The sequence below is a fragment of the Anopheles nili genome, chromosome 3, assembly GCF_943737925.1.
Source record: "Anopheles nili chromosome 3, idAnoNiliSN_F5_01, whole genome shotgun sequence".
Taxonomy (NCBI): domain Eukaryota; kingdom Metazoa; phylum Arthropoda; class Insecta; order Diptera; family Culicidae; genus Anopheles; species Anopheles nili.
Genome location: NC_071292.1, coordinates 52,291,509 through 52,303,680, shown reverse-complemented (window position 1 = coordinate 52,303,680; position 12,172 = coordinate 52,291,509). Strand labels below are relative to the sequence as shown.

At 46.9% G+C, this 12,172-nt stretch overlaps 1 protein-coding gene across 1 annotated transcript in view; it reads right to left on the bottom strand.

The window, feature by feature from the left end:
- The window catches only part of LOC128724594 (semaphorin-2A-like), a 184,691-nt gene that overhangs the window by 106,691 nt on the left and 65,828 nt on the right, over positions 1-12,172 (bottom strand). Inside the window, exon 2 of the mRNA XM_053818318.1 lies at positions 690-777. Coding sequence (XP_053674293.1) covers positions 690-777 — 88 coding nt within the window. The remainder of the gene's footprint in view (positions 1-689; positions 778-12,172) is intronic.

Here is a 12,172-nt window from a genome sequence, read left to right as displayed (position 1 = left end):
ATGAAAGCAGAACCTCGACCGACGCCTTCGTTTGATCTCCGGCAAAGTGCCGGCACACGGTAAGTGACGCTACGGTGAAAATCTAATTTACATTAAGATGTACTTAAAGTTTCTGTGCATTCATGCGGGAGAAGAAGCTGGCGAAGGTTTCACCTTTCTACTTGATCTTTTCTAGGGTGGTTAGAAGAAAACGATAATGGCTACGAGCAGCAAACGCAAAAAAAGGAAATGATTTTTCTGTTTACTGTTTCCACACTCTCTACTTTCAGTGGCGCTAGCACGTTTTCTTCGCGTGGGGGACAGGAACGAAAAATAAATTCATACACGTAGCGAACTAATCTGAAATCGAAACGCAAACCATGCGTATCGGCTCCATTCGAAAACGTTTAAGCGAAAGAAAAACACATCGCACACTATGGTGGAATTTGTTCGTTTGTTTGTGTTATTTTCGCTCGAACGGAAACGAAATGTCTATTGGTGGGAACATTTTTGCCTAGCAATATCCTTTCATTTATTCATGCGTATCGGTACGCCATAGATTGCGAGACGACGAACGTTTTAGAAAAAAAAACAATCATTACAAAACATTTTCTAGCAAACGCGAGACGGTGAACGTAAATTTTGAATGCGCGCAAATTAATGTACATTTTCTGTACAATATTTGAAAATTTTTAAAACATTTTACTTACATTGCTCCAACGTAGAGGGCATCTCGTTCTTCGTCAAGATAAAACGTTCTGTAATAGAACTTCCCGCACTGGAACTCTCGCACATGATCTGCAAAAGAAGGATTAAGAAACGTTAATAATTTGCAATCAAAGATCGACGATCGATTCACTGGCATATAGACAACAAAATTTAATGGAATTAAATGCATCTAGATGTTGATAAAATTACATAAATATATAAGCGTACATAGACAGCAAGGTGGCGTACATCTTATAAGCGTACATAGACAGCAAGGTGGCAAAACAGACGCATTTTGTTCGGTAATTAAACCCGCGAGCCACTCGGCCAAGGATGGCAGATTTAATGTGTTTATTTTTATCTATTATCTCGCTCCCGTAACGAACCGGTGCGTGGCTGATCATTAATAATTAATGCGATCGGTTTCCGAAGCGATACCATCATGCGAACGTCTTACTGACTGTTCAGTCTAACGCCCATTCGAAGCGATGGCAGAAGAATACGGCGGAAATCCACGGTGTGGAAAACGACACCATTTATCCATTACTCCTGTCCCACTCGTCGGTCCGCCGGAAGAGAGGATGGGACCAATCAGCAACGCATCGAGTCGTAAATGTTTCGGGGTTTTTCCGTGCGCCCTTTTCTTGCTGAAAGATTTTCTGTACGTCAACTTCCCAGCCAGTCGGTCCATCTGTCCTTTGTCCATCTTGGGCGCCCATCAACCGGATACGGCCCAGCTCATTTAGTATGCATTAAATTCAATAAAGAAATCCATTACAGAAGACGCTTCCCGGGGGCCATATCCGAGGAGAGAGCGGTAGCTAAGATTTCTAGTATTTTTTGTGTGACTCTTTAGCTGCTTCCGAACGAGATGACTCCTTCTTCGCTGTCAAACCCTGCCACCGTGTCGCATAGTTGCATGATCCGAAGCGATCCGGAACCCGTTTGAGTGTTGCAAGAAACGGTCCGAGAAATGAAGAAATCACATTACGATATTGACGCACTGAGGGGAGAATTTCTTCCGCGCCACTGCGACTACCCTAAACACTGGCGGGTCTTCGGGGATTTGTCGAGGCGCTTTTGGGTGTCATCTAATGACCCCAAACAGGTCACTTTCGAGGTGGCCAATATCGCACGGTCATAACACAACCGGGACGGTGGGATTGTGGCAAATCGCCTGGGAACGTACCGTTGCAGTCATTGTCGACCGAATATTACCAACCCAATGCCCTAAACAGCACAGAAATTGAGTGGGATTGGAAACGGGGGTTCGCTAGACCAAAGCGAGGCGGCAACTTTCCCTTCCCATTTCCCGTATTGGAACTAATAACGGGCCTTGGTCAGCCCAACTGCGAAACCCCTCCGTTACCGAGGTTCGAACTTCTTGCAACGCCCAGGGAAAAGGAACGCCTTTTGTTTAGGGACGAAATCATGTGCAACTTGTTTGCGTCGCGATTGCAGACGTTGCGTCGAAGCGAGGGGGAAGGGGACGAGAAACGCAGGACCACAGAATGATTGGGAAACCGTCATCTGGGAATTGTCTTATATTGGATTTCGATTTCGATGGCTACGGTTATGGAGTGTAGCTCGTCCGTTCGCAACGAGCCTTTGGGAAGATAACCGACTTCCCGACACCGGCTAGCGCTTGTACTGGATTGTCCAAAGCGCTGGAGTGGGCAAACGAATGGACGATTTTGTCGAATGCGGAAACCTTACGGGAACCGGCTGCGAGGGGTTAGACGGATACAAGCGACTACCGGTTGTGGGGAGCATCGGACCACGGACAGAAGCACGACGAACAAGCGACCGGGCTAACAGCTTCCTCGTCTAGACTGTGATTAAAGTGTGGTTATATCCCGGAGCCACCGGACTCGACCGAATCGGCCACCTGCACACATTTCCATGTGTGTTCGGTTGTGGGTAAAGGAAATGCACTTGAAGGAAATTCAATACAGAAGGATACGGAAAAGAAAATCCCCGATCGAAAGCACTAACCAACAACGACGCTACTGCACGGCGAGTCCAGTTTGTCTGGGTTGACACATGAAGTGCCGGAAAGGACAGTTGCAGCTGAAGTTATCGAAACCGTAATCAACTGTAAACTGACTTCGAGACGTTATCTGAGCTAAGGAAAGTCTTGTACTGAAACCGGGATATCCGGCGATGTTGAGGAGATTTAGTCTTGAGATCTAGGAGGCGTGCGTTTTCTTTTGATCGTACATGCTGTCGTCAAGCAATGCCGGAGGTGCTTTTCATTTGCAAACAACCACATGAAGGTACAAACAGATACTGCGACGTTGCGGTGCATTTGAACTTTACCATCAAAGCAATGAGATTCTCAAAAACTAACTGATCCATCACTCCATCCAATGGTTGTATTAATTAATCGATTCTCGTTTAAAACCAAGTGTCTTAACAACACTACGTTAAAGCAGCAAAATGATCCCTGCTTATTAGCAGATTTCAATTAAAACTATCACCACCGGCAGTGGGAACGCTTTCACGATCGACAGCTTTGCACTATTAAACTCATCACACTGCTCATCGAGCGGGAATAAATCGATTTAGCGGTTTGCCACACTATTCTCCCACATTTTGGGGGCGGCGTATTGGGAGTTTTAATATCCTGCCGTGGTAACGACAGCGGTCGAGGATTACGTTAACCGACTGGTTGCTTGCCTCCGAAAACATGCCACAAAAACCCGCACACGCCCCGTTCCTTAATTGATTGCACACGCAGCGCGTCTTTCACCGAGTCTTATACTTTCACCATGACGAAAACCAATGACGGAGCACTTTCCATGGGATTTCGCCCAAGGACACGCGCAAATGGGCACCCCAACCGCGCCTCGTACCGATGAGCGCGCCCTGCCTGGAGCGTTGTTCGAGAAGTGTAATTTGAGCTGAAGGTCCTTTATCTTGCAAGCTTCGCAACCCGCTCTGCCACCGAACGAGGATGCTTTCTTGCACCCACGGCGTAGTTCAAGGAACCACCAACCCAGCCGCCAATGACACCGCCCAAAGCTGGGGTAGTTCATTTCACGACATCAGAGCGTTGATAAATGAAGACAATTTATTAACGGGCCACCGACGTATCCTTCGACCTGGGGGTGCCTCCATTCCACGCCCAACCGAAGCGCCAACCAAGGCGCGTCGAGTTTCCGACGCCGTTCCTCGGGGGTATTTATTGTCCCACTCTGTCTCCCGATAAAACTCTTCAAAACTGAAGTCTTCACGGGGAGAGAAAGTTTTAAAAAGCTCCCACCCACCCAACCAATTGCTGGGCGGAACGATTGCACACAAAGCGTGGTCACAACAGGCGGGCCGGATTCCGGGCACTTCCCTGCCCATTCAGTGCGATGGTTGCGAAGAATAAACAGTCGTTTAGCAAATATTTCCGGGCACCCAAACGACCGGACCCGTTATCTCGCGACACCCCGCATGACAGCTGGGGAAATAAGCAGTACCGAGCGTGGAACAAAATTGTCAATTTAAGTTGCATGGTGCCGTTTGCTGGAGGTAAACGACTGAACAAGCGCTCATTAACAGCGGGATGCGCCGCGGTGAGTTGACAAATGTATTCGGGTCATTTCTCCGGGCGTTCGTGTCTTGTACGACATTTAGCTACACCGATGAGCAAATATGTGCACTAAAATGCACAAAATTGATATAGTTTTGGAGAAAACTAAGTGAATAAAATCCATAAAGCCATAAAGAAGTTAACGCAAACAGCATTAGCCAAACGCCGTACGTGGAGTTGCAGTTTGTAGTGCCTACCGTGCGATGGGGCTGATCGAAAAACAATTTCCCCAGCCTCGATCCCATCGGTAAAGCAAACACATCTGCATCCAATCTACTCGATGCGCAGGAAAAACTTTATGTACGTAACCTATGATTTTTCCCCAGCGCTGTGAAATTCATCATTTCGCAGAACTCGAGGTAAAACCCCGTGCCATGAGGCTTTTTCTTTTCTTTTCCGACATCCCATCGGCATGCTCGCACACATCACCGTAATGCACACCGCACGGGTAATAGAATATCCTGGCGAAGGGATTTCGAAGATACGGTACGGTTTTGGTGCCCTGTGTACATTTGTTTCACTCCATGCAGCATGAAACGGTCCTCGGGTCAGGGCGAAGGTGCCGAGAGCCTGATGAGGTGTGCAGTTACTGTGGCAAGAAGCGCCGGTAAAAGTTACCTTCAATTTTCGAACCTAGCGAAACGGAACGGAAGCGATAAAGTATCGAAGCGGGCATCATTGCTGCATACTTGAGAGAAAAACCGCGCGCGCCGTAAGCAGCGAACACGCCCGGGTTCCGCTTCCATCGCAAGATGGAATAGTCAATATACGGCCGACGTGCTCGGAAAGCACAAGCAGGCAGTTTGCTAAAAATTTGACGTTCTCGATGAGAGAGCGAGCGTATCCGCCACGAAATGTGTTGGTTTTTTCGCGCTAGGATGGGCGCCACAGGAAGAAAACGGTGACGCTGGGGTGGGCGCGTTTTTCCTTCCGGTCTGCATCCGCGTCGCCAGCGATCGTCTCAAAAAGCGATGTCGGCCAGTTTCGGCAGGTTGAAAGAAGAACAAATTTACCTCCATTCCGTACGTCCACCGGTGCACAATGCTCGATGGAGCTTTCCGTTTCAAGGTGCGTACGTGAACTGCCCATCGTCGGCAGGATCGGCAGTTCCCTTGGTTGGGTGATGTAGCTGCCGGGGATGGATTTCCGGGATGGAGGAATTATCAAAGGATTTTGCTTTTAGCTTCAGGAGGCAACACCGAGGTGAGCGGAGCCCGAAGGATGTGAGCATCGTGCGTGTCTTTTCCGACGGAAAACTTCCATCGCCGACAGTCACCGTCTTGCGCTTTTCCTCACGCACAGCTGAACAGGTGATGAGAGCCTGAGCGGAATATTGGAGTGGAAATTTACCGGCTCCGAGGCTGGCCCGGGGTTGGTCGGCTTCGGGCGAATATTTCAAAAGAAGCAACGAAGTGAATCGCGGCCTCTCGGTTTCTGACCGTCCCGGTTTCCCTTTGTAACGGCTAAAACTTCGAATTTCACTTTTCGTTAGCTTCCAGTTGCTGGATGGGTCCGTTTTCATCAAAACCCCGATGGTGAAACCATGATGGCACGTTTTATTTTGAGCTTGAGGCCAATCTTCCGTCCAGTAAGGATGTCGACGAAGGCAGAGAGAGCCCCGAAAGCACCCATTCCGTATTCCAACCGGGTATCGGTTCCTGGTCGAGTGTGACTGTCGCATGATGGTGGCGTAGAAGGTGATCGGTGCAAGTGATGCTGACGGGTGTTGGGTTTCTTTTTCCGGTGGCTTTTAGCTCCCTCCAACAGCACTGTTTATTCAATCTAACAAATCGCACGGTCCTCTTCCCCACGGACCACCGCTCCGAAAGGTTTTGCGGGAATTATTAATGTACCCTTATGGTCCTGTAGTCAGGGCTTTGAGTTAGAATGTGCAAAAAGTCCACTGAGTAGCAAAACTTCTACGCCGTTGTGGTCATTTCACCTTTTAGATATTGATTGACTCCACCTTTCAAAGCGTTCAGGAGGTTCAGAAGCAGCTTTAAACAGTAGATCAGATCATCAAAAAAACCAATACATGCACATATTACTACAACTGGTTTATGCTAGTACAATGCCATGCCAATATTGCTGCTACAAGGCACATCATTACAATAACCAATCATTTTAACTTAAGCTTCCGGAAATAAAAATTCCATCTCAGAATCAACAACACGCCACGAGTTCCGATGCTGCACGAGCTGCACGATCTGTCGCTGTCATGGCCCACAAGTGGATGGTAAATAACAGATGATAAAAATAGTACCTCAAGCGCGAACCAACCTGGCCGGGATGAGTGGTTAGTATTTTTGTTTTTTTTTTTTACTAAAGCTTTTTACACGCCAATTTACCATCTCCCGCTAATACAGACACATACCGGAAAAGCGAATGATTAATGGCGAACGGAAAAGGCATTTCCAATAAAGTACACCGAGAGCGATGTGGGCCAAAAGAATGGATCGGGAAGCTGGCCGCATAATGGGCACAGCTGTGCCGGCATTTTGCATTTGTATGCAAATTACTTGCATCCGTCTGCGGCAGGCTACAGCAATGTTAATCAATTATGTCAATAATTTTCATTTGATTAATTACTTCACTCCCGCGAGTGAATGGGAACGCCTCGCGAACCCCAAACGGAGGTTGAAAAATAAATCGCATTTGTTCGTCATTGGAAACCGCACAGGAACGCCATCACATTCGTGGGAAATAATGGGGCAGAATGGGGATGAAAAAATAATTGCCAGGAACCAAAAAAAAAAAGCGAGCCGAGCCGAACATCCGCGTGGAAAGTGAAAATTTGTAATGCAAAAAGCTGACAGACGCGATCGCGCTTTGGCACAATCCGACACTACTCGTTTAAAGTACTCAATATCAATTGTTACCTCGTTAATCATATTTTACAACGATGAAAATAAAACGCTACACAATCGATTCGTCCGTTACATTCGACTGTGAAAAAGCGAGAGGTAAAGTGCCATTTGCATCGGACGCCGATCGTATGCATGAAGGAATTGGAGAAAAAAAACTAAACGAAACGGAATGGAATGAAAGGTACATTTTTATAAGCAAATTAACTGTGCGATGCCAAATGGAGAATGTACGTTCGAAAAATGCTTCCACGTGTTTGCGGAACATTCCCGGAGGTGTGACATACTGCAAATGCTACTACAGGAACTGAAAGCGAGCAGCAATTGTACACTTTTCGTCGAGGTATAAATGTTTGACACACAACGCCGGAGTAACGGCAAAAGGGCTAAGCGAGAAAAAAAAACAATGATCCATCCGTATGACAGTGCAAATTACCGTACCATTAGAGGCTGGTTGATTTTAGCTGTTCGTGTTTTTACTGCAAACCGGCAAAAAATTACCATACTCTCCAACCGAATACGCTGAATCGAGGATTTCATTTGTTGTTCATGTTGAGTGTGCTCCCGTTACATGAAAATGCGCTAATAAAGCACCGTAACGGTGGTGTGATAGATGCATGGTGAAAGGGAACACAACGCTCATGTTAATAGACCTTCTTAACATTCAAAATCCATTGCCAATAATTGAACAAACGAGCTTTGCATGGCTGCTACATTTTTTCAACGGGTGATGGAGAACACGGTTTCACACGGTTAGTAGTATCAAACAGCTGTACATTTACACACTATGTGAGTATATTCAATACAGTGGGTTTAGTGAGTTTGCCATGTTTACTAAAGTATACTCATAGAAAAAGCTATAGAAACCCGGTATGTGGATTAATCGCATTTGCAACTTTGTGAAACTTCACGCAGAAAACTTTTTTTCGCCATTATTATTTTATTACAGTTTTTGTCCTTTCGATTCTCAATCAACCATTCTATCGCTTGTGAGAGCATGGTCGAACGCCCGTCAACAGTGCATGGGGATGAAGAACGCGATGCCTGCGTCATCGCCGTTTGAAAAGAATGGATTATAGCGTGCTTCCTTTATCGTAGCTTCATCCGACCAGGAAAATCTTTGCCTGAGTAGGATAGCATATCTACAACTCAAGCCAAAGTTCCCACGTAGAGAACGGAACCGAGTGAACGGGTCGTCTACTTTATCCCGGGTTGTCCGCAATCCGAGCTAGCTGTGTTTTCTTCCGAATTCTTTTCGCCAAAACCAAGCTCCAGAATCCGAAAGCTTTTTTGTTGTTATTTTCTTTTCAACGATTTCATTTTTTGTGACCATTTTTTTTTTGCGTCTCTTCATGCAATCCTCGCCTCGCTGCGCTGGTCGGTGTAAGACTATTTTTCAATTTGTATCAGCACATTCGTAGAATCACGACGCGAGCGAGCGACGAGATGCGGACGATCGGTACGAAAGGAAGCGATGGCATGGAAATAATTTGTATTCAATAGAGCAAAGTGTTGCGGCACCGGCGGGGACCGGAATAATGGCGACCAGGCTTTACGCTGGCGAACAAACAAGATCCGCATCGATAGAAAACTGTTTTGCTTTCACAGATAAAAGCTTCCCTTATCCCGCGATCATCGTCGTCATAACCGCGCTGTGACGAGAGCGTTTCCGAAACGCGGCAGTGTTCCGGTAAAAAATGAAAGCAAAAACACCCGAACACCACCGTAACAGGGATGAAACAAAGCATAAGCTTACCGAAACCAACCACAAACGAAAAGTACAGCAAAAACTGCGAACGTTTCAAGTCGAACTGTAGCGTTTATGTTTATGAGATTGGTCCTGATGGGATATGGGGTTCATGATCGTCTGTTGCCGATGGAAATGATGCTGCTGAATGTTTCGCACCAGCGCAACCGAATTGGCACAACGGATACCCCCTTTTACTTTGATGATATTTGCCGGAGCTGTACACGGAAACAGTCGATTGGTGTTGTTTTCTTTTTCGCCAACGGAAACCGTCTGTCTCGAGAGCATTCCATTGAGACGAGATTTTTATTGAGTTGAAGCCCACTTGCACGAGGAGCGCGTGCCAAATCTGGGTCATAGTCGAGCACTCGCTTTGAAGACGTTTTGAATCAACAAACCAGCACAGGAACATGCTTTTTCGGGAATAGAGCTTCTTACCAGCCAATGCCACAAATCCCGGGCTTCAAGACGGCAGCAATGAAACAATCCACCAACGGCAAACGACACGAAAGTAAGAGAAAATGAAACCCATCCCTCGGCAGGGAAGTTTCGATTGAGCTTATTTTATTTGTCGCCCAGCATGGCTCGAAAGCCACCCCGGAAGGCGAGATAGTGTGTCAACATGTGTGTACGCCCAATACACGATTACCGAAACCGGGTGGCAGCGGGCGCATTGTTTTGGTGAACACCACCGGCGGCAGTAACATTATGGAAAAGTTCATCCGTCGAAAGATTGGTCGCTTTACGAGGGGTTTTTTGGCAGTTATTGGCGTGTTGACAAGCTGGTGATATCGCTCAGTTTTTCCTGCAACTTTGGTTGGTTGGCGTCTATCCGTCGTCACCATCACCATATCACTCACCGCAGCCTCCCCCACAGTGAGGGGATCAAAATTCATTCACTCCAAGTGACTAACAAGCAAAAATGAGTAAACAAAAGGAAAAACTTTTGAAACTCCGTCTTGCTTCTTCATTCTCCATAAGCACACAGCAACAGCAGCACCAATGAAAAGTGGAATAAAAACGATCCAAATAGCTCTGGCATCCAGTTTTCCCTATTATTTGCCGTGTCAAACGGAGTGACAATGGTATTCAACGATTTTTTTTTGCTCGCTCTCACTCTCCCCGAGAACCCCTTCTGCGACCCAAATAAACTCATACGTGCATAGTTGGTTGACTCGGAACTCGGGAGCCGAGGCTTTCCGGTGGCTTCGAAGTTCAAACATTTGGTTTTCACGTCCTCCACTCTGCGCGCTCCTATTGGTGTGAAACCGTTGCCCGCGCCCTGTGAGCCCTTTTTCTTCACCAGGACACCGATAGCCATTGTCCTAATGGGAAGCAGTTCCCGTGCATAGTTTCCCCTGGCAACGAGTCTTTGAATAAACTTTTCCAGGGAGCGCATGCTGAATTGTCGCCATACCCCCCTATGCCCGGCATAATGTCATGTTGGTTACCAGCAGCATTAGCCAGTGTCGACAACGGTGAGGACGATGTGTCACTAAACTCTAGGGCCCGGGTCAGTCAACACACGGGCAACTCCAGGCAAGACCGCAGTCTTCCCTTGCTGACACACCAGAGTTTTCCAGTGGTCCTTAGACCGGATTTCAACATGTTCGTTCGCTCTCTCTCTCTCTCTCTCTCTCTGTCTCATACACTCACACACAAACCATCGAAGCAACGGAGAAAAATAAAACTTTCTTAATTCTCAAATAAATTGAGTGACATTTTTACTGCTTCCAGGGCAACGCCGGGGCGGCGCCCGTCACCTCGGTTTCGTTTGGGTGGCATTTCGTGCCTTTTTTCTTCCTTCGCCACGCTCACCACCGGCACACCACGTTGACCAACCGCCGGCGAACGACGAAGAGATGGATGTGTCATTATGGACCAGCACCAGCCAGAAGAAACACCATCCGGAGTTACCACTTGATGATGAAGTCAAGCATGATCCTCATAAGTTAATGCGCTCACAGTGCCCGGGGCACTTCCGCTTCCCTACTTTCGGCCGCCCCCTAGCGCTATCGGACCGAACGATTACCGAGTCCGGCCACCACTGACGGCGGAGGTTAAAACTTTGTCAGGATGAAGCAGGCTTTTCATTTTTCATCAAATAAATAATGGGAGTGAATTTATTTGGCAGGATTTTCCTGACACCTTGATAGCGGTCGCTCCGTGTGGTGTGTGCCTGTAGCTCGAGCCTTGAACCATTAACACACACACACACACACAAAGGCCGCCCGTGTTCGGGCTTGTGGCGAACATGGAAGCAAACAAGGGCCATTGGAGCTGAAGGTGAAAATGCAGACAACCAGGCGGGATTGACGGAGATCAAATACTATGCACTCTGGTATTACTACATTCCGGGCCGTAGACACCCATAATAGGTCGTTGGTTAGGTAGGGTTGCTGCCAACTTTCTGTACCGGGTTGTAACACCAATCCATCAAAGTCACGCTATCGAAGGGTGGAATAGCTTGATTGTTCAACAGTAGCCTAGGATTACCGAGCTTCGGTAGTGTTACATTGTAAGAGCAAACTAAAATAGCAGAATGAAAACGACTTATCCGATGTTGTCAGGAAAATAGAACAATCTAATGATTATTTAACATAATTGATTTAATAGTATATGCCTTTCATTCGATTATTTAATGCTTTAAGAACGTTTTGATTTTTTCCCCAGATAATTATGAGGATATAATTAGAGCACTAACATTCACCCTCGGTTTGAAATGCCAATGGACCACATACTCGCATGATCATATATTACCACCAGGAGCTAATGGGAAGAGTTACTTCAATCCCACTAAAAGATCAACCGGATGGGCCCCGTTGATGGACAGTATCCGAGGGGAAACTGAAACATAAAAGGCACCCTATTTGAAAATCAACCATATACCCTTCCAGCCTGACGGGATCGTTTAGGTAATGGATTCAAGAGCTTCGCCCGAAACTAATTCACTGTGAATGTAGACCACCATTTTAGCCGTACCTTTTCGATTAACATTAATTTCCTAATACACATTGTGGGCGGTGAAATCTGCTCCCAAAAAAACAAAAAAAAAAGAAGCGCATACCCAAGAGAGTTGAAGGTGGGCTGGAGTAGATATTGTTTGCGCAGGAGCAGGAGCGCATTGATAACAGACGAGGAACAAAAAAACAATCTACGGTGCATAATATATCACCGCTAAGCGTCGTACCCGCAAACCTGACGGCCATTAGACGTCCCTTTTTTTGTGTTTGGGGGAAAGCTGGAGCTTGGGCACCGTTTTGAATGGCACCGGTTCCACCACGTGCCACGGAG